We start from the raw sequence: 22,730 nt of genomic DNA on the forward strand, positions 1-22,730 counted from the left end.
AGCACTTTGTATGCAGTGGATAAACTCATGACATCTCAGTGATGCCCATGTCCTTTCATCTGACATCTTAGATGTTACAAAGCTGTCTGTGATATCCACAAAGCTTGGAACAGTTCCTGGGACTGCAGGCTAAAGCAGCAATCCAGCATTTTCTATCTTTTATGAACACTTTGTTTTTTAGTTGTGTGTGGAAAATATGTCTCAAATACTGTAGGAATATATAATGCATGTTTTGCATGTGCTTTGGTGCTTCAGAGTTTAATTTAGGAACAACATGGTCGATCAAGTTTAGTAATTAGCTGCATCCCAATTTGCATAGTTATATTATGCAGAACTATTACTTTGCTGAGGATGGAAAAGTACTGCTGAGTATGTATGACAGACATAAATACAATAAAATTGCATCTTGATTCAATGGACTATCTGGCTATTTATCTTAGCATCTAGCTAAATTCATTATTACATAACTTTTAGATTCATGTAATCTATAATTGCTTTTTAAAAATGCCATTGTTCTGCTACTGAAAAAGTTGAAATAGAAAGCAAGGAATTGCAATGCATTCTGAAAAAATGTGTAATGTGTAAAAAATGTGTAAAAAATACTGAAAAGTATTAATTAGTGAATAGTTCAATGGTAATAAAAATGATGTAAAATGTGTGTATTTTATGCTTATTAAACTCTAATGTTGTTATCTTAGCAATATGCTAAAGTCAAACTCCATTGAAATCAGTTGTGAGCAGAGTCTAGTTTGCTTTACTTTGCTTTTATGTGGTGTACGGTGTTGCTACCTATGCAGAGCGTTACAAATCAGTCACATCTCAGCTTGGATGCTGCTTTAGAAAGCAGTCTCACAGTAGGCAGTGAGGCAGCTCAGTAGGTTTTGGAACAGAGCCTCTTTTGTTGTGCAAGATGTTGTGGGCAATACTAGGCCAAAAAACATTCACGTAGGCTATGCACACTTAAAAAATCCTAAAATATTATATAATCTGGGCACATTTGATGTTAATGTATGACATTAACTAAATTTGGGACGTATAATAGTCTGACGTACTATTAAGGGTAGTATGGTAGTATTATACATAGCCTATAGTAGTATTTGAATCAAATTGGGATGCAGCGTTACATTTGTTTTTTTTGTTGTTTTTTTTTAAATTAAGTAATTAGGGTTAGAAAAGTGTTACTCATGGGGCTGAAAATAAATACTGTGAGTTTTGGTGTGCTTGGAGCACAGCTTTGTGTCATTTAAAGGTGCCGTAGAACGTCTTTTCAAAAGATGTAATATAAGTCTAAGGTGTCCCTGAATGTGTCTGTGAAGTTTCAGCTCAAAATACCCCATAGATTTTTTTTTATTCATTTTTTTAACTGCCTATTTTGAGGCATCATTAAATATGTTGTTGGGGCATCATTAAATATGATGTTTACATTTGATTCTGAATGAGTTTGATAGTGCTCCATGGCTAAAGCTAACATTACACACTGTTGGAGAGATTTATAAAGAATGAAGTTGTGTTTATGAATTATACAGACTGCAAGTGTTTAAAAAATGAAAATAATGACAGTCTTGTCTCTGTGAATACAGTAAGAAACGATGGTAACTTTAACCACATTTAACAGTACATTAGCAACATGCTAACGGAACATTTAGAAAGACAATTTACAAATATCACTAAAAATATCATGATATCATGGATCATGTCAGTTATTATTGCTCCATCTGCCATTTTTTGCTATTGTTCTTGCTTGCTTACCTAGTCTGATGATTCAGCTGTGCACAGATCCAGACGTTAATACTGGCTGCCCTTGTGTAATGCCTTGAACATGGGCTGGCATATGCAAATATTGGGGGCATACATATTAATGAGCCCAACTGTTATGTAACAGTCGGTGTTATGTTGAGATTCGCCTGTTCTTCGGAGGTCTTTTAAGCAAATTAGATTTATATAAGAAGGAGGAAACAATGGTGTTTGAGACTCACTGTATGTCATTTCCATGTACTGAACTCTTGTTATTTAACTATGCCAAGGTAAATTCAATTTTTAATTCTAGGGCACCTTTAAAATATAACATGTAAAAAAAAAAATGTAAAGTTTAGTTTGATGAAATGTATTTAACTTGGATTGGATTGTTGATTCTGTATTAGTTCACCCAAAAATGTGAATCATTTTCTTACTTTCATGTTATTCTACATGACTTTTTTTCTTTTTTTCTGTGGAACACAAATGTCCTGATCTGTGAACTGATCAATAAACTCAATGGCTTTAGGAGACTTGGAATAGAGTTGCATGGACCACTTTTTTGCAATTATTATTTTTTATATAAATTATAAACAATTTATATATTTTATTTACATTTTTGGATATTTTTTGGTGATCAAAGGCATTATTTTTTCACACATTATCTTTTGGGAGCTTGTCAGCCACTGTCCTCATTAACTTTCATTATATTGGCCAAAATAGTATTTAAAGGAAGTCAGGAACAACATAAGGTTGAGTCAGTAATTACAGAATTTACATTTTTGTATGCAATATTCATTTAAAACCAACAAATGTATGTTTATGATCAAATACACTATATGGTTCAAAAGTTTGGGGTCAGTAAGGTTTTTTTTAAAGAATGAAGTTAATACTGATGCAATAAAAGACATAACGTTACAAAATATTTCTATTTCAAACAGATGCTTTAGCAAAAATATTAAGCAGCACAACTGTTTTCAACATTGATAATAATAGGAAATGTTTCTTGAGCACCAAATCAGCATATTAGAATGATTTCTGAAGGATCATGTGACACTGAAGACTGGAGTAATGATGCTGAAAATGGACAAACCCAGCAAATGGGTTGTTTTGACCCAGCGGTTGGGTTAAATGTTTGCCCAACCTGCTGGGTAGTTTTATTTAATTCAACTATTGTTAAAAAATTACTGTACTGCTTACTTAAAATGAACCCAAAGTATGTTTGAAATTAATATTAATTAATATAATAATGAAACAATAAACCTTTTTTAAATTGCTTATTAATAAAGGTTCACCTTTTGATTATTATTGTTGCCTCTAGTAATTATGTGTCTGATTTTTAATTTCCAACCTGATTTGGGTTCATTTTAAGCCAGCCATATAGTAATTTTTTAAACAATAGTTGAGTTAAATAAAACTGCCCAGCACGTTGGCCAAACATTTACCCAACCGCTGGGTTAAAACAACCCAATCGCTGGGTTTGTCCATTTTCAACCCAACTTGGATTGTTTTTGACCCAGCATTTTTTAGAGTGTATGTAATCAGAATACATTTTTTCAAGTAACGTGTAAAGTAATGCATTACTTTTAAATTTACAACAAAATATCTGAGTTACTTTTTCAAATAAGTAATGCAAGTTACTTTGATTTCCCATTGACTGACAGCTCTCCTGTCCCAGTGTTGAGAGAAATCGTGAGTAAAGGTGCAGAGGTGTTGTAATTAAATGTTAAATAACACAAATATACGTTTATGTATTTAATCTCACTGTCTCAGTATCTCTGCTGCTGACCGTTGATGATCCAATGAACTTTCTTCTACTGCAGCTTTACACTTCTGGTGTGAAAGGGCCTTTACATTATGTTTTATTATTTTGATCAAATAAATGCAGCCTCGGTGAGCAATTCTTTGAGCTGTAGTGTAAATCACATTTTTTTGCGAGCTGTTGGAGGACTTACTCAGCTTTGGACTTTGTCAGCGCACAATAGCCCAGATCTTGATGTTGTAAATTGGAAATGACTGTGTTCAAGAGTGTATAAGCAGCCTTGTCCTCATATATATATATGTGTGTGTGTGTGTGTGTGTGAGAGAGTGTGAAATAGTGTCTGCCCTCTAGCAGGGGCTGGGGAAAGTCAGTTCTCACAGTAAATTTAACATGTCATGTTCAGCATCATACTCTTCCACTCAGGTTTAATAGTTTATGTAGCCTGCAGACGAGAGTGAGCAAGAGAGATGAAATGCAGACATAAGCAGTGTAAACATCATTTTAGGCCTCATACAGACTCAACAGATGTACCTCAGTAGTGTGGGTGTGTGTGCATTTGTTTGTGTGAGCAAGTGCATGTGGCACATCTGTGAGCATGCAGCTTGTGTGTATACTGTATGTGTTTCTGCTGTCTATGTGTGTTTAAGTGTGATTGAACTTTTCTCCACCGGCTGCCCCGGTGCCCAGCTGTCAGCTATGGGATTACAGAGCGGGCAGATTACACCACTAATGAATCTAAACAGAAGGAGACGTGCCAACAGCTGGGTTTCCCTGCCCCCCATCTCGACCTACTATGACCTACTACTCTATTTTCCATGCAGTCGGTATTATGCTTAATACTGTTGTCTGTTATTACAGAATGCGAGTGTCTCTTGTGATCCTTATATAAAATGTACAGAGTAGCAATGGTAGTAGCACGCCCACACAACATACTGTTTATTCATATTTACCAAGAACAAACACTGTTGTTGTTGTAATGTATTTATGTAATATTTACACACATTTCAATTCAAAGGTGCTGTAGTGAATACAATGTTTAAACCAAAATGTGCAAAACAGCAAAAGAAGTGTCTCCGCCAGCCAATGGAGTGCAACAGTCGGGTTCCGGAAGTAAAAACTCCATTCCTTTTCTCCATAGGAGAATTATTTTTTAACTTATAAACCTTTAAAGGCAACCTTACTGTGAGCTACAAGGTTGTTAAAGGGATAGTTCACCCAAAAATGAAAATTTGATGTTTATCTGCTTACCCCCAGGGCATCCAAGATGTAGGTGTCTTTGTTTCTTCAGTAAAACACAAATGATGATTTTTAACTCCAACCGCTGCCGTCTGTCAGTGGTTGGAGTTAAAAATCATCATTTGTGTTCTAATATAGAAACAAAGTCACCTACATCTTGGATGCTCTGGGGGTAAGCAGATAAACATCAAATTTTCATTTTTGGGTGAACTATCCCTTTAATTGATGGTGTTTGTTTCTGTTGATGAGTTTATATCTCACAATGATACATTTTTTTCCTTAGAATTTCCAAGATATAAACTCGCAATTGCAAGAAAATGTCAGAATTGTGAGCTGCCTTTTTTCTCAGAATTGGACTTTATAACATGCAATTTGTGAGTTTATATCTCACAGTTAAAAAAAAAGTCAGAACTGTGGGACATAAACTCGAAATCGTGAGAAAAAAGTCAGAATTGCGAGATATGAATTGCTAGTTTATAAAATGCAATTCTGACTTTTTTCTCAGAATTGTGAAATATAAACTTGCAATTGCAAGAAAAAAAGTCAGAATTGTGAGATAAAGAATTGCAGTTACCTTTAGTATTTTTTATTTTTAGAAGCTTCCATTTTATGATACTACTTTTATGATACATTAATGTAGTTTTTATTTTGTTATTTTTAGAGCTTGACAGGCCCCTGTCACTATTCATTTTCAGCATGAACATGATGTCTAACATCTCTGTACAAAACAGAAAAAATAAAATCATATGAGTTTAGAAGGACATAAGGTTGAGTAAATTATGAGAATCAGGGCTTGACGTTAACACCCGCCAACCCTCCAAATGCGGGTGTATTTCAGATGTGGCATGTAATACGCTCAGTCCTACTAACCACTTTATTTACACAATTTATATACAGTATATAATATATACATTTTTCAATTGTTGTCTTTTAAAAAGGCATCTGAAAAATAAACTAAGTGCACTAAGTGTTGTCAGAAATATCAATTTTTCGATACATATCGATACTGAAATATCTGAAACACTTAATACTCATTTTCCACAGAATAGATACATGATACTAGCTGCGCTTTCTTGCTCTCTCATCTCTCCAACAGCGAGCTGACACACCAACCCGCCTCCCAAATTGCTCCGGATGAATGGTGTTACAGGGCTTGAATTTCGGCATGGGATTGCGCATATTGCACATAATTTTACTCATTCCCGCAGATTTTGTGCTCACACCCAAAGTACATGCACATAAAGCCACCTTTCAGTATAAATTGAGTTCTTATTGCATTTAAACAGTCAAATACACACAAAATAATGTCAAAATGCCTGTACTTGGTGATTATTCATGTAAACACAATCAGTTATGTGAAAGTAAACAGTTGAGGAAGGAAACACATGTGTTGTGTAACAGTATAATGGATCCATGCGTCAGGTCTTAAAGGGATAGTTCACCCCAAAAATGAAAATTTTATCATCATTTACTCACCCTCAAGTTGTTCCAAACCTGTATAATTTTCATTGTTCTGCTGAACACAAAGGAAGATATTTTGAAGAATGTGTTGAACTGAACAGTTTTGGGGCACCATTGACTTCCATAGTAGTTTTTTCCTACTATGGAAGTCAGTGGTGCCCCAAAGTGGCCTGGTTACAAAGCTTCTTCAAAATATCTTCCTTTGTGTTCAACAGAACAAAGAAATGTATACAGATTTGGAACAACTTGAGGGTGAGTAAATGATGATAGAATTTTCATTTTTGTGTGAACTGTCCCTTTAAAGTGACAGCAGCCTAATATACCTGCTGCCAAATTATGAGATAATATTAAAAATATCTATATGGCAGTTTTTCACCATGGTATCGATGTCAAAATTGTGGCCAGTGAAAATGCTGAGTGGCTAGTAACTCTGAAAAACCACTAGCCACAATGGCTGGTGAGCAAAAAAGTGTATGTCAAGTCCTGATGAGAATTATTTGAAAAACACTTCTCAGTAAATCACTCCTCTTTAAATTGGAACAGGCATGTTTCCTTCTTTGTCTATGGTGGTTACAGCTTGAGTCTATACATAACTTTTACATCCCTTTCTTTCTCTTTTCTCTCTCTCTCTCTCTCTCTCTCTCTCTCTCTCAGTTCCGTCCTTCTCATCAGGATCTCTTAGGAATGATGGAATAAAGGCGGCTGATGTTCTAACAGTTTTAAGAGAGAAGGTTGCCTTTGTCTCAGGTGGGAAATGTATAATTGCATTGTAAACACACACACACACATTCATTCACAGTGGAACAGCTTTGTCTCACCACCCTCTTAAGCATGCACCCACACAGACTCATGGGTATTACCGTAATTAGGGCTATTGAAGTGCTTTGAGTAGTAAAATTAGTAATACAATGATCCTCTTCTTTTCAGGAGGAAGAGACAAGAGAGGGGGACCCATCCTTACCTTTCCTGCACGAAGTAATCATGACAGAATAAAGCAAGAAGACTTGCGCAAACTGGTGACCTACCTCTCTACTGTGCCCAGGTTATAAAATTACAACATTTATTTGGAACACCACACTTAAAATGTCCCTGAAAGTTATCCCTGAAGAAAAGTGTACAGAGAAAGATGTCACTGTAATAGCCCTAGGCTCTGTAAACAGCAAAAAAAGCTTGCTTGTGCTTGTTTAGGCTTCAAAAACCCTATCAAAACAGCTGAAATTGCTTACAGCACATCAATACTTTATCTTAATATAATTGCTAAAGTTTGTGACATAAAGGATGATATGGATGCATTTAAAGCCTTTGATTACAGCATCTATTTGATCTTTAGGGCATTCTGATGCAATGTGATGTAACTCTATATTCATATAGCTCTGCAGCTAACAGGCAACGTTCAGAACTTTACGTAACGTTCTGGCAAGGTTCTCTCAAAGTTCTGAACAAACATTAATCCAGTAACATTATTCGAATGTTCATTCTAAGTCATCTGTTCATCTAATGTTCTCAAAATGTTAGCACAAAAATGTTTTTCTATTATTTATATATCTTTTTTTCCTGAAATGTTTCATCTAACATTTTTTATATGCGACTACTTGAACATTCAACATTCAAATGTAACATTACCATAATGTTTGAAGAATGTCTTTAACGTTCACATAACCAAGAAAAAACACTTTAAATCCTTTAAAAACTGGATGTTTTAAACGTTCAGAGAACATTCAGAAATAACATTTTCATAACGTTAGCAAAATGTTCTTAGAAAATATTTTGTTAGCTGGGCTCATTGATGTATAACTCAGCAAGCTTAAGCAATTGTACAAAAGATATGCACAGATGTTCATTCAGATTTTCTTGGATGGCCTTAAGTTGGCCTTCCTCTAACTTTGTCAATCTCTGTTTCCTGTGCAGTGAGGATGTATGTAAACGAGGGTTTACAGTGATCGTAGATATGCGCGGATCTAAGTGGGATCTAATCAAGCCATTGCTGAAGACGCTACAGGAGTCATTTCCTGCTGAGATCTGTGTCGCTCTCATTATCAAACCAGACAACTTCTGGCAGAAGCAGAAGACCAACTTTGGCAGTGCCAAGTTCACCTTTGAGGTATAAGAATGAAATTTTGTCTAATAAGAAACACACAGAAAAATACCTTTTAAAAAAAGCCATTTGTTTTACTTTTGTATTGATTTAAAAAAAAAAATGTTAAGATCCAAAAAGTTTACTGACAAAAAGTTTAATTGTGTCTGTTTTTGCCAAAAAAGTTTTATTGAATTATTGTTCAAAAGTTGGGGTCTGTATTTTTTTTTTTTTTTTTTGACAGAAGTCTTTTATGTTTAAAAATTCAGTAAAACAGTAATATTGTGAAATATTATTTCAATTTAAAATGACTTTTCTACTTTATTTTATTTTAAAATGTAATTTATTCCTGTCGTAGCAAAGCTGAATTTTCAGCATCATTACTCCAGTCTTCAGTGTCACATGATCCTTCAGAAATCATTCTAATATGCTGATTTGCTGCTCAAGTAACATTTTATTTTATTTTATTTTATTTTAATAATTAAATTTATCACAATTAATCATATCAGTACTGGCTGGGAACTCTCCTCACCTGAAGATAATTAAAAGACATTACATTATAGTGGCAGACGAAATAGTGAACTCAATATATTGTTTATTTCTATTTAAACAAAAGCCTACCCCTGGCCCCAGTTCACAGCAATATATTTCAAAGAGGTAGATTCATACAGCACCCAATGATTGTGCATTGTTTTTATACCATTGTTTTTATTCACACTAAATGAATTAAATTCACAGCCCTAATTTCCATTTATTTATTTGTAAATGAGTTTTACAATGTGCAGTCGATCACTCTCTTGGGTTTCATTTTGCAAAAGTGACCAGTGAATTGTATATTAGTCCTTATGTTTTATATACTGTTTGATACTTTAATGGTTATACTTTTCTTCTCTTAGACCAGTATGGTTTCAGTGGAAGGTCTGACTAAGTTGGTGGACCCATCTCAGCTGACGGCAGATCTGGAGGGGACCCTGGAGTACGACCACGTGGAATGGACTGAGCTCCGTGTTTCTCTTGAGGAGTTCACCGGAGGTGCTCTGCACCTTCTTTCCCGGCTGGAGGAGCTGCAGGAGGTGCTTTCCTGCCAAGAGCTGGCCACTAACGCAGAGGAAGCACGGAAACTCTTGGAGGAGCACGCTCGACTGAGGAAGACTATGACGAAAGCACCAGTGGATGAGTTAGACCATGAAGGACAACGACTCCTTCAGAAGATCAGGGATGGGGGAGACGGGAGGCTCTCTGGTGGGGCTGACTTCCAGAGTTTGGTACCTAAGATTTCCGCCCTGTTGGATAAACTTCAAGTTACGCGGCAACACCTTCTGCAGGCCTGGCACAACCGCAAACAACAGCTGGACCAGTGTTTTCAGTTACGGCTGTACGAGCAGGATGCAGAAAAGGTTAGAGGATAGGATCGGAGATGTAGAATCAAACAAAATAATACTAAGGAAAATTAGAAAGAATGAACAAAAAGGAAAAATAATGGTATACAATGGCAGTCATAAGACAAAAATTGTAAATGTGTATGATTATGACTATACAACAGCAACAACAACAATAATACTTTTTATTATTATTATTATTATTATTATTTATAATAATTTACTATTATTAATTTTTAAATTTTGTATTAAATTATACAACTATTAAAAACCAAATACATAAATATTTAATAAATGTGTTTAATTCGTTCACTTAATCATTTAATTATTATTTAAATTGTATTTTTATTTTATTAAATTAAACATTTAAATTAATAAAGAATTTAAATAGTAAATTTAAAAAATGTTATAATAATAATTGTTATTATTTTTAGTGCTATTATTATTATTAGTAGTAGTAGTAGTAATAGTAGTAATAAAATTCCAATGCTAATATTTATATCTTAATTTCTATGCTTCCAGACATTAAACCATAGAGCTTTTATTTTGGTGGAAAAATGCAGGGAGACCCAAAAGAGCTTCTCTTTTGTTGACAACAGATTTATAAATAAATATACATAACTGGTCATAACATGTGGAACAAAAACGTCTCGGTTACGCATGTAACCCTCGTTCCCTGAAGGAGGGAACGGAGACGTACGTCAGTAGTGACTGACGAATTGGGATATCGATAGAGAGCCCTATCTGCTTCGAGTGAACTAAATCAAGCCAATGGAATTGGCGTGCGACATTTGCATAATGCGCACCACCTCCGCCAGGTGGTATAAATAGGAAGCAGATGCAGTCGCACTCTGTTTTTCACTGAGGAGACAACCTTGAGTCTGCACTATAGCAAGGGCACAGGAACTGTGGCAACGGGACGTACGTCTCCGTTCCCTCCTTCAGGGAATGAGGGTTACATAAGTAACCGAGACGTTCCCTTTCAGTCGGTCACGTTCGATGTATTGGGATCCCAAATAAAACCCCACAGTTACAGACCCCTTCCAGTGCCCAGCGCAAGCTCTAGCCACCCGGTGCACCAGTGGGGTGGAGAAGGGGGCATGCTTACACCGAGAGAGTCTACTGCTGTTCCGCAAGACCCACTACAGGAGACTTAGACAACACTGGGGAAGTGAACCCATAGGGGACGCTGCGGAGACCACTACCTACCATGCAGGGGAGGAGATACATATATGGAGATACATATATGGACTGGCCGTGGGCAGTACGCATATGGAGTCCCTGGGATGGCTCCAGCCTAGGTATAGGGGGAGACTCATCTGACAGGTGTCAGCAGACCTGGCTCTGCTAAGGGAAAGACACGGGCTCACCGTGGGGAGTTTGACAATACACATATGGGACCACTCACGTGGAGGGGTCATGACATATGGCACCCAGCCAAACATCAACATCAGTGACAGACGTTTGACCTGACATCAGACACTCCGCAATGTCCGAGCCAAAAGGGGAGGTGGAGGAACTCGACTGGAGTAAAGGATGCACATATCCGGCCCGAGGGGCGGGAATGGCATTGCAAGCCAACACTAGAATGGGCTCTTCGCGTCTACCGGCTGCTGGAAGTGAGTACACGGGAAGATACCGGTTCCACACTAAGGCTATAGAATCTAGAGAACGTGTTGGATGTCTCCCAGCCCGCAGCTCTACAGATATCTGTCAAAGAGGTGCCGTGTGCCAGCGCCCAGGAAGAGGCCGCTCCTCTGGTGGAGTGGGCTTTCAACTCGAGCGGGCAAGGCACGCCTTGGGACTGATAAGCCAAGGCGATGGCGTCCACTATCCAGTGGGCCATCCTCTGCTTGGAGACAGCCTTTCCCTTCTGCTGGCCTCCGTAACAGACGAAGAGCTGATCTGAGGTCCTAAAGTTTCGCATTCTGTCCATGTACAGGCGCAGAGCGCGGACGGGACAGAGCAAAGCCAGGGCTGGGTCTGCCTCCTCCGAAGGCAGCGCTTGCAGGGTCACTACCTGATCTCTGAAGGGAGTGGTAGAAACATTGGGCACATATCCAGGCCGGGGTCTCAGGATAACGTGAGAGTCACCGGTCCCGAATTCCAGGCACGATTCATCGACTGAAAATGCGTGCAGGTCCCCTACCCCCTTCACCGAGGCCAATGCAACCAGGAGGACGGTCTTAAGGGACAGTACTTTTAACTCAGCTGATTGCAAAGGCTTGAAGGGATGACTCCGGATGAATGTAAGTACCAGGGAGAGATCCCAAGAGGGTATAGAGGAAGGGCGAGGTGGATTTAGTCTCCTCGCCCCCCTCAGGAACCTGACGATCAGATTGTACTTCCTCAAAGACTTACCATCGACTGCATAGTGATGTGCGGCAATAGCGACAACATACACCTTGAGGGTGGAGGGAGACAGCCGTCGCTCCAAGCCCTTTTTGCAGGAAGGAGAGCACAGATCTGATCGAACATGATGGGGGGTCCTCTCAGTGAGAGGAGCACCATTCAATGAACAGGTTCCACTTCAACGCATAGAGGTTCCTCATAGAAGGAGCTCTAGCGGAAGTGATAGTGTCTACAACCGGCTGGGGGAGATCACTTAGAACCTCCGTGTCCCGTCCAGGGACCACACATGGAGTTTCCACAGGTCGGGACGTGGGTGCCAGAGGGTGCCCCATCTCTGAGTCAGAAGGTCTTTCCTCTGAGGAATGGGCCAAGGAGGTGCTGTCGCGAGGAGCGTCAGATCCGAAAACAAGGTCCGAGTGGGCCAATACGGAGCCACTAACAAGACCTGCTCCTCGTCCTCCCTGACTTTGCACAGGAGCTGGAAGTCTTCATTCGCCCGGAAGCGGAGGCTGCCGTAAGAGCTCGTTGGCTGCATGGTTGAGCACGCCTGGGACATGAATGGCATGAAGCGACCTCAGATTCTTCTGACTCCATAGCAAGAGATGGAGACGCAGTGTCTGTCTATGAAGCTCTTTTAGAAGCTCTTGTTCTTTGTGCCGAAGCACACAGGGAACAGCCGCGATGTAGGTACACTTTTCACTACCTGAGTCACAGACACAGAGGAACCGGCCCAAATCGCAAACCAAACGGGGCATATAAGGCTGTGAAAACAGCAGTTGAGAGCTGTATAAACTCACTCTGGGAAAGCTCGCTTCCTCGTTGTAAGTTGCCATAACGCCAGCACTGTAGAACAAAAGCTCTTCAAAGGCTTGAGAAGTCACTCTCAGTCTAATAGCAGGAACACACAGGTTGGCTCCGAAGCGAAGGACAGAGTGCGATTGCATCTGCTTCCTATTTATACCACCTGGAGGAGGCGGTGCGCATTATGCAAATATCGCACACCAATTCCATTGGCTTGTTTTAGTTCACTCGAAGCAGATAGGGCTCTCTAGCAATATCCCAATTCGTCGGTCACTACTGACGTACATCTAACATGACCGACTGAAAGGGAAATAGAATTAAATACCATGACATCGTAGCCACGTTGCACTAATTTGTTCCCACAGGGATATACTCGCATATGTGTGTGTGTGTGTGTATATATATATATATATAGCATGGGTAAATACCACTAACATTTAGAGTAATATAGGTGAAGGTCATATGGAAGTGTAAATAATAAATGATAATGGATAATGGATAATGGAATGTTCACTGTACTCCCTTCTGTGGCCTGATATCCACGGGAGGCCTTGTGTTCCGTTTAAGCCCAAACGGAGAGGCAGTCTCACACTCCCCGGTCCTGCTGACTGAGCCCATCTGTGCTCCACAAGAGCCAGAACACTAAGGGCTATTGCTTGTACAGCAGCCAAAGAGAAAATCTGTGTATATTAAGGTTCATGTGTAGATCACTGGAACACTAACAGGGAGTTAAATCACCCAAAGCCCTAGAACGACTGTTAAGCAAATTTGCCTGGTACTTTGTAAATATTTATCCAGAAATATGCATCTTGATTGGTCCAGTATGATGATCTTCAGCCTGTGGTCATAGTTTGCTACTTTCTGTGTGTGTCTAAACACATTTGAAGAGTTTTTTTCCCAGACTGTCTGCGAATGCAGTGTTTCTCTCTCTTTTTTCGCTCTCTGTAGATGTTTGAATGGATCGGACACAATAAAGAGCTGTTCCTGCAGACACACACAGACATTGGCATGAGCTACCAGCATGCAGCAGATCTACAGACCCAGCATGACCACTTTGCAATGAACTCTATGGTACGACGGGGACCTGTTACAAGAAAACAGCCTTGATACACTCACTAGACGACGACATGAGACAGCTTTTATGTCTTCTTGTTACTAATTTAATGGTATCCTCCTCTGACATCCTGTCTCTCTTTTTAGAATGCATATGTGAATATCTCGCGTATCGTCTCAGTGGCGACGCGGCTTTGTGAGGCGGGTCATTACGCTGCCCCTCAGATACAGCAGATCTCTGGTCAGCTGGATCAGGACTGGAAGAGCTTTGCCTCGGCTCTGGAGGAGCGTAGTGCCATCTTGGCCATGTCCTCGGTGTTCCACCAAACATCTGAACAGGTAATAACTGGGCTATTTTAGATACGCCCTTATCCGATTTTAAAGTGCCCCTATTATGCTATTTTAAAGGTTCCTAATGTTGTTTTGCAGGTCTCCTACAATAGGTTTACATGCATTCAAGGTCAAAAAACAATTTTCTCATAAGTTTGAAAATTCAGACTCTCTAAGCCTCCTGATTGGTCAGACAGCCCAGTGTGTTGTGATTAATCTACAGCATATAGCGCGTCAGAAACTCAATGCCCATTTAAGCTCCGGAGGCTTTCTCAGCACTTGTATACACAGTGATACGAACAATGGCATCAGTTTTTCCGTATCAATTCCAACGCGAGTCCTCATCCTTTTTTAAGGTGCATGCAAAGTGGGTTCACAGCACAGAAAACCACATCTTCTTGACATGTCGACAACACGAACCAAATTCTTCTAGGCCTCAGCTACAAATACTGAGTTTGAGGGCAGGTCAAAGTAGACATTATATGTGGGCAGCCAATGAAGACCATAGGCTGGCATTATGCAAATTTGTTACATTGTTACATAGGTTTGTAACAGGAAGTGAGACTGGAATTGCTGATGACTCGTTTCAGCAACCTTTTACATACACAAACAGCTATATTACATACTGCATGAAAGGTAATATTTAAAAAAGCGTAATGGGGCACTTTAATACAATTTTTTTAATGTTGTGTGGTGATGGTTTATAAAGGACCATGTTTTGAACTTTTTTTTTCATCGCTAAAATTCTGTGTATTGTTTCTTGCAAAAAAATAGTATAATTTTGGTTTACATAACCATTTTCATTAGCGCTGAAATTCTTGAAGTAAAAATTGTTACAGCTCCTGATTAGTTGGGGCCTGTGTCACAAGTGACATTTTCCATTTTATGTAAATTATCATTTTTAATAAACAATCCTTTTTGCTTTTGAAATGAGTAAAAATGCACCTTAATGAATCAGTCATTTATTGTGCTAATTATTTTCTATTCTTGGACTGGGTGGATTAGGAACCGAGCTTTGCAATGTGAGCGTTGTCAGCCTGTATTATTTTAAAAGAGCAATCAAAATTTATACATGAAAAATATTCTACAATTTTTTGCACATATGGGTCCTTTTTTTATTAAATGAAAAGTTTTTAGTTTATAAGTATGACATTTTTTGTGACAGGTGGTCATTTTAATTTTTACTGTTTTAATGTTACTCATTTAAAACAATTAATTAATTTATTATTAATAATTATATTACATAATATTTCATTTTATTTTACAGTATGAGCAAACATTTGCTCTGGCAACAGTGTGATTATTATTTTTGATCAAACAATGCTATGCATTGTGAAATCTGAAATTTGGTCTCAATTTGATTTGATTCAGGTTGATTTTGGTTATTTTGGTATGCTTCATAAAATCAGGTAAAGTATTTTAATCAGTGTGAATGATTGTATTAAATGCATTTATTTTTTATTTCCAGATCGATGCATTGTGATGCATCATTTCAATTTTAAACCTTTACCTTTTAGGCTTAAGCCTAGTCCCAGACTAAAATGCATGTTTGAGCTGTTTTAACTGAAAGCAACGTGCACAGGCATATCTTAAAGGAATAGTTCACCCAAAAAATCTGTCATCATTTGTTCACCCTCAAGTAGCTCCAAACCTATATTAGTTTCTTTGTTCTGCTGAACAAAAAGGATGATATTTGGAAGAATGTCAGTAACTGAACAGATCTCGCCCCCCATTGACTACCATAGTATTTATATGTCCTACTATGGTAGTAAATGAGATCTGTTTGATAATTAAATTCATATATTTTTTAAACTACTTGAGTGTGAGTAAATGATGACAGAATTTTCATTTTTTGGGTGAACTATCCTTTTAAGAAAGGCCTGTGCAAGTTGCTTTCAGTCTCTTGATTTATTTGATCCTTTTTTTATGTAATACTAATTCCCGATTTCCTCTATGTGGAACTGTACTTACCTCTGTCAGCTTCAGTCTGTTTCTTCATTAATAACTCCTTTGTCTAAATGTGCACACATAGCTTCTTCATGCATTTTTGATTTATGACCCCAATTTGTATGATCCTCAGCAAGTTTAATTATGTCTGAGCTTGTTTTTAATGAGTGTGTACAACTGTACACCTCTGTCCTCTCTGGTTTTATTATATGGACCTTTTATACTGTAAAGTTTAAGAGCGTGTTCTCTCTCTCTCTGTGCTGTTCTTAGTTTCTGTCTAGCATGGAGGGATGGGTGAAGTCATGCGGTGAGGGCGGATTGCCAACGGCGACACAAGAACTTGAGATGGCCATTCACAACCACCAGAATCTGTACGAGCAGGTCACCACAGCATATACAGAGGTGAGCATTTCAGGAGCTGCTCTTTTTAGTACACTTTTTAAATATGTAGCCTGCAATGCTTTGTTTGTGTGCAATGGATTTCAGAGTTGGTTGGTACAATGTTGTGGATCTGGGCAGTAGTAGTTCTTTTGAAATTGCTAAGGCAGTGGAAAAGATGCATTAGTGTATTAGTGCATTAGTAATTTTACATTATTTACAGTTGTTACATAAAGTAGCCTCCCATATACTGTAGACAGTGATACAAGTGAGCATATATTCACTGTAAAAAAAATGATTTTTCGAAGTTGTAAATAAGGGTGTGTTCTCTTGGTTCTTTTGGTCTGTTCCAAAAAAAAGATACATTTAGTCCTGGTTCGCTTAGCGTTCACACTGTCATTTTTAACACCAAATCTAAAGATACAAAAAAAAAGGCTTTTATGGCGTATATTTTGCAATGGAACTTGTTGAACATCCAAAACAATGCTGTGTGCTGGGCTAAATGCGCTCACTGTATGTGTGTACAGTACATATGATGGTATATGAAATGTCAAAAGAGTCAAAACAGTGGCAGGAATCCCTTTGTCACTCACACAAATGAAGATCTGCTGCGAGGAGATGTGGTTCTGATGCCCGTACCAAGCTATGATGGGCAACATCGTGACTATGACGAGAACATTTCTGTCCTTTTTAGGGTCGCATGTTTGTTGTTCTGTTTTTTTACATGGCTTTGATCCGTGTTGCGTTCATATTTCATTTGAACTGCACCTGAGTTCATTTGAAAGCGGACCGAGACCTAGCTTTTCAGGGGTTTCGGTCTGCTTGTTTGGTGCGCACCAGGGTTGGGATGGCAGCCTTCGCACATAATCAAATGAACCACACTAACAGAACCAAACCTGCCAAGTGTGAACACACCCTAAAACAGATTGAGTATGTTTAACAAGAACATACTATTTCAGTCTTTCTATTTCAAAATTTCACATTTAATTCAATGTGTTACTTGCAGTTTCTGTGTAATTATTTGTGACCCTGGAACATAAAACCAGTCATAAGTCCTAGGGTATATTTGTAGCAATATTCAATAAAATACATTGTATGGGTCAAAATTATCGATTTTTCTTTTTTTGCCAAAAATCATTAGGATATTAAGTAAAGATCATGTTCCATGAAGATATTTTGTAAATTTCCTACCATAAATATATCAAAAATCTATTTTTTTGAGTAGATAAGCATTGCTAAGGACTTCATTTGGACAACTTTAAAGGTGGCATCGAACGTTTTTTTACAAGATGTAATATAAGTCTAGGGTGTCCCCTGAATGTGTCTGTGAAGTTGCAGCTCAAAATACCCCATAGATTTTTTTAATTAATTTTTTTAACTTAATTTTGAGGCATAATTAGAAATGCGCCGATTCAGGCTGCGGCCCCTTTAATTGCTCGCGCTCTCCCCCCCCTCGAGCTCTCAACTCTATCATTGCATAAACAAAGGTCACACAGCTAATGTAACCCTCAAAATGGATCTTTACAAAGTGTTCGTCATGCAGCATGTCTAATCGCGTAAGTATGGTATTTATTTGGATGTTTACATTTGATTATGAATGAGTTTGATAGTGCTCCGTGGCTAATGATTAATGCTACACTGTTGGAGAGATTTATAAAGAACGAAGTTGTGTTTATGCATTATACAGACTGCAAGTGTTTAATAATGAAAATAGCGACGGCTCTTGTCTCCGTGAATACAGTAAGAAACAATGGTAACTTTAACCACATTTAACAGTACATTAGCAACATGCTAACGAAACATTTAGAAAGACAATTAACAAATATCACTAAAAATATCATGTTATCATGGATCATGTCAATTATTACCATCTGCCATTTTTCGCTGTTGTCCTTGCTTGCTTACCAAGTCTGATGATTCAGTTGTGCACATCCAGACGTTAATACTGGCTGCCCTTGTGTAATGCCTTGAACATGGACTGGTATATGCAAATATTGGGGGCGTACATATTAATGATCCCGAATGTTACATAACAGTCGGTGTTATGATTCGCCTGTTCCTCAGAGGTCTTTTAAACAAATGAGATTTATATAAGAAGGAGGAAACAATGGAGTTTGAGACTCACTGTATGTCATTTCCATGTACTGAACTCTTGTATTTCAACTATGCCGAGGTAAATTCAATTTTCAATTCGATGGCACCTTTAAAGGTGATTTTCTCAGTTTTTTTTTTTCTTTTTTTTTTTTTTGCATCCTCAGTTTCCAGATTTTCAAATAGCTATATCTCAACCAAATATTGTCCTATCCTAACAGATCATACATCACTGGAAAGCTTATTTATTCATGGAAAGCGTATTCATTAAAGTGTTATTACTCATGACCCTTATGACTGGTTTTGTGGTCCAGGGTCACATTTGTGAAATTTACTATTGAAAATAGTGAAAATAGTTTTCAGTATTTCATACTGAACACTAAGCTTAAAACGATTGCCCTTGTAGAGCAGATTTAATTCACAAACAACTTAGTCATGTATTGTATAGCCTAAATATGATTTTTATTTACAATAAACAATACTGTTATTTGCATTAGCAACTTATTCTTCATGCCATCCATCAGTCAAGTCCTCTGCACACTTGAGCGCTGAGGATCATATTCCTTCTCTTTCTTGATTCATTTTGAGTCGGACATGACCAGTTCAGTGAGTTGTTAACCAGTGGCTTGCTTCAAACTAATCATTGAATTGACTCAAGAACAGCTGCAACTTGATTCGCAAATGAAGCCTGCATCCGAAAACTTAGGCAGCTGACTTGTTGCCTCGCTGCTCTATCAGGCGATGACTCTGCAGGCAGTGTTTGGGCACGAAGGCACCTCATGAAACTAATTTCGGACAGACTTCTGAGGCAGCGTAACGGTTTAATAATCTATAGCAAAATAGAGTGCGCTTTGTTGAGAACTAAATGAATGTTTAATTACTAATTACTACTAATTACTAGCTCAACTGTCACCGAATGGAACGCGTAGGATTATTGGATACCAAAGGCAGCGAAGGATACATCTATGTTGCCTTCAAAAATCAATTAGATGAAGGTATCTCAGGAAGTGAAGCTAGCATTGGATTCGGAAGTGCCTTGATGCCTTCCTACCTTGAAATGCGTCCTCGGAAGGCAGCATTTTTAAGTTTTCGGATGCAGCCGAATTGTCCAGATCTATTTGTGAAGCGATTCTACAGATTCATTGAAAAGAATCAAAAGAATGATTTGTTCATGAATCGAACATGTCTAATATATTTCAGAGACACGATTTCATCAGGTTTGAAATAATAAGAAATAATATTTTATGAAAAAGTAGGATATTATGCTATGTAATCTAGTAATCAGTACTTTAAAACACAAATACACAAAAAATAACAAAGTAATAAAAAACAAAGTAATGAATGTTATATTTCGTATTGCAGGTCAGTCAGAAAGGAAAGACCCTACTGGATGTGTTGCAGCGGCCTCAGCCCCCGGCCGACTCAGGGTCTCTGACGGCGGGGGCCGATTATAGTCAGGCGGTGAGGGGGGTTCTGGAGGTGGTCCATGAGGTAGTTCATCAGTATCGCAGACTGGAGGGTCTCCTGCAACATCGCAAGCTTCGGCTGCACCAGAGACTTCAGCTGTGTGTTTTTCAACAAGACGTGCAGCAGGTATATCATACATATGTGCATGACAACACACAAATGCACACATGCACTATACAAATCACTGCATGCAACACACAAACGTACACTATACCCACATAATTCACCATCTGACAAATTTGACCCTAAACTCTCAACCTTTCAGTAGCTGTTTTTAGATCTATACATGTAACAATGTTTCTCCTACGGCAGAACAAATATCAACTGCACAGAGTATTAGAGGAAGTGACAAGGACTCTGACTCACAGAGTTGACTGAGATTGCCTCAGCGTCCTCGAGGGACGGCAGTATTGTGCTTGGCCTTTAGTCAATTCCTCCAACAATACACTCCACTTCCTGTGGCCGTCGCCTTCGGGGGCTTTTTGTTGTACCTTCACCGGTTCTCTGTCAGGACTGTGTTGTTTCTTTGATGTGACTGGATCCTTTCCAGGGTCTCTTTAGACATAAATGAGGTCTACTCGAGCATTGAGCTTGTGCAGTGAACTAAAGAACTTTGACTTCCTAAGTTTGTTGAACCTTTTCTAAAAATCCACTGGGCCTCTTTACAACTAACTGTTTAAGCTCTGACTTGCTATTAGGATGTGTAAAATGTTTCTATAGGAAAGAAACATTACAAATTAGGCAACTCATGTGAAAAAGAAGTATACTATAGCATACTTATTACAGAACTAATATGCTTGAGTGAAAATACTTAAGTGAGAACTGAATGTAATGTTTTCGAACAACTTAATTGTATGTTATTTGAAAATGAAATGAAATCAATGAAATTGTATTATAGTTTAAATTTATATTAAATGCAGTTAGTTAAACTTAAAGTCCCTGTAAAGTCATTTTAAAGTATGTGTTCTGAGTTTTTCACTCTGCAGAAAAATGTGTTATTAACCACCCAGCCAAATTTGAATGATTAAAAAAATCTGCAAATAAATTAAATAAGTTATCAAAATCTCGAAAAAATAGGCAGCGCTCTCTGCTCTCAAACGCTGGGGGCGTATCCTCTGGCGGCGCTGAAGCCACGCCCACTCGCGAGAGCTGCAGTCTCAACTAACTTGAGTCTAATGAGTCAAACATACTGATGCATATGAAAAGAATCATTTAGATGATTGCAAATTTTAGCAGAGTTACTGTGGACTACCTACTAATTATAACATAAGCAAACTCGGCAACTTACACTCATTGGTGGGCACGAACTGCCGACTGTTGTCGAGTCGACAAATGACGGTGCCGCGAGACGGGAGGATGAAGGCCGGGACGGGAGAGACTCTGTCCAGCCCCATATATCATCGGTTATCGGTGGGACGGTAGGAAGGCCGAGGCGCGAGGGGGGCCGAGGTCTGTTCAGTCACAATTACCAAAAACAGCGGATTATCTGTGAATCCCAGCTGTCTGATGAAAGTTTGTAAAATTATCTGGTGTAGAACGATCACTTTAGAATATTTCATATCGTCGTTTTAGACAATTTAAATAAGGAGACCGAGCATATTGTATATTATAACAACCATGTAAATGTGCAAAGGGGTGTATAACTGTAATGACACTCGTGATTGAGCGAGTGAACCGCTGTAGAGTTAGAGGCGGCGCCACGCTCGGTGCGTCAGCGACAGTTATATCGTGTTAGGGGAGGGGCTATGCTCGGGGGTCCAAGTGCGTCATCAGACCCCCGTTTTAGCTCCGCCCAAAAAATCCTGAACAGAGACTTGGTGAAAAACTTTTAACGCTCTAACTTCACAATTAAGCATTACACAATTCACAGTCTTTGTAGTGTGTTTCAGCAATATATTTGTAACATTTATAAAGTGTTTAGAAATAATTCTCAGAATTGACTTTACAGGGACTTTAAGTGTGCTTTTTGACTTAATTAGAATTAATTACATTGTGTGTGTGTGTGTGTGCGCGCGCTTAGGTCTTGGACTGGATTGAAAACCATGGAGAGGCATTCCTCAGTAAACATACAGGAGTTGGGAAGTCTGTACACAGAGCACGAGCTCTACAAAAACGACACGATGACTTTCAGGAGGTGGCACAGGTTAGAACCCACTCCGTTTATGTTTTGTATTTTTTGCCTGATGGGAAAGGAGCAAATAACCAGTAGCAGTGATATCATTCATCATACTATTGAGTTTCCTGTTAATATTCATGGAAGATGTTTTTAATGTACTTCTCTCTCTCTCTCTCTTTTACTCCAGAACACTTATACTAATGCGGATAAGCTCTTGGAAGCAGCGGAGCAGCTGGCTCAGACGGGAGAGTGTGATCCAGAAGAGATTTATGCTGCCGCCCATCACCTGGAGGTCAGAGTTCAGGAGTTTGTACGGAGGGTGGAGCAGAGGAAACTGCTGCTGGATATCTCAGTGTCTTTTCACACCCACACTAAAGAGGTAGTGCACGCACACACACTTAAGAGTGCTTCCCAAAAAACTAGTTGTGACTGATCTCTGTTCATGCGTGAGAGCTTTTGTTAGTAGCTCTCAACTCCACTTACTGACTGACTGCACTAATTAAGAACAAATGTGAATGGACAAAGCCAACATACTGAGATATTATTTCA

At 38.6% G+C, this 22,730-nt stretch overlaps 1 protein-coding gene across 2 annotated transcripts in view; it reads left to right on the forward strand.

Moving 5' to 3' along the window:
- Positions 1–22,730, forward strand: part of kalrnb (kalirin RhoGEF kinase b) — a 111,744-nt gene that overhangs the window by 15,124 nt on the left and 73,890 nt on the right. For both annotated transcript variants that reach the window (XR_007186212.1, XM_048200441.1), the window contains exons 2-11: positions 6,848–6,940; positions 7,121–7,235; positions 8,102–8,294; positions 9,164–9,664; positions 13,748–13,870; positions 14,000–14,191; positions 16,400–16,531; positions 19,961–20,191; positions 22,086–22,208; positions 22,369–22,560. Coding sequence is in view for 1 of the 2 variants with exons in the window: in XM_048200441.1 (XP_048056398.1) it covers positions 6,848–6,940; positions 7,121–7,235; positions 8,102–8,294; positions 9,164–9,664; positions 13,748–13,870; positions 14,000–14,191; positions 16,400–16,531; positions 19,961–20,191; positions 22,086–22,208; positions 22,369–22,560 (1,895 nt within the window). In the remaining variant the exon portion in view is untranslated. The remainder of the gene's footprint in view (positions 1–6,847; positions 6,941–7,120; positions 7,236–8,101; positions 8,295–9,163; positions 9,665–13,747; positions 13,871–13,999; positions 14,192–16,399; positions 16,532–19,960; positions 20,192–22,085; positions 22,209–22,368; positions 22,561–22,730) is intronic.

The sequence above is a fragment of the Megalobrama amblycephala genome, linkage group LG8 (assembly GCF_018812025.1).
Source record: "Megalobrama amblycephala isolate DHTTF-2021 linkage group LG8, ASM1881202v1, whole genome shotgun sequence".
In the NCBI taxonomy this organism is placed as follows: Eukaryota; Metazoa; Chordata; class Actinopteri; order Cypriniformes; family Xenocyprididae; genus Megalobrama; species Megalobrama amblycephala.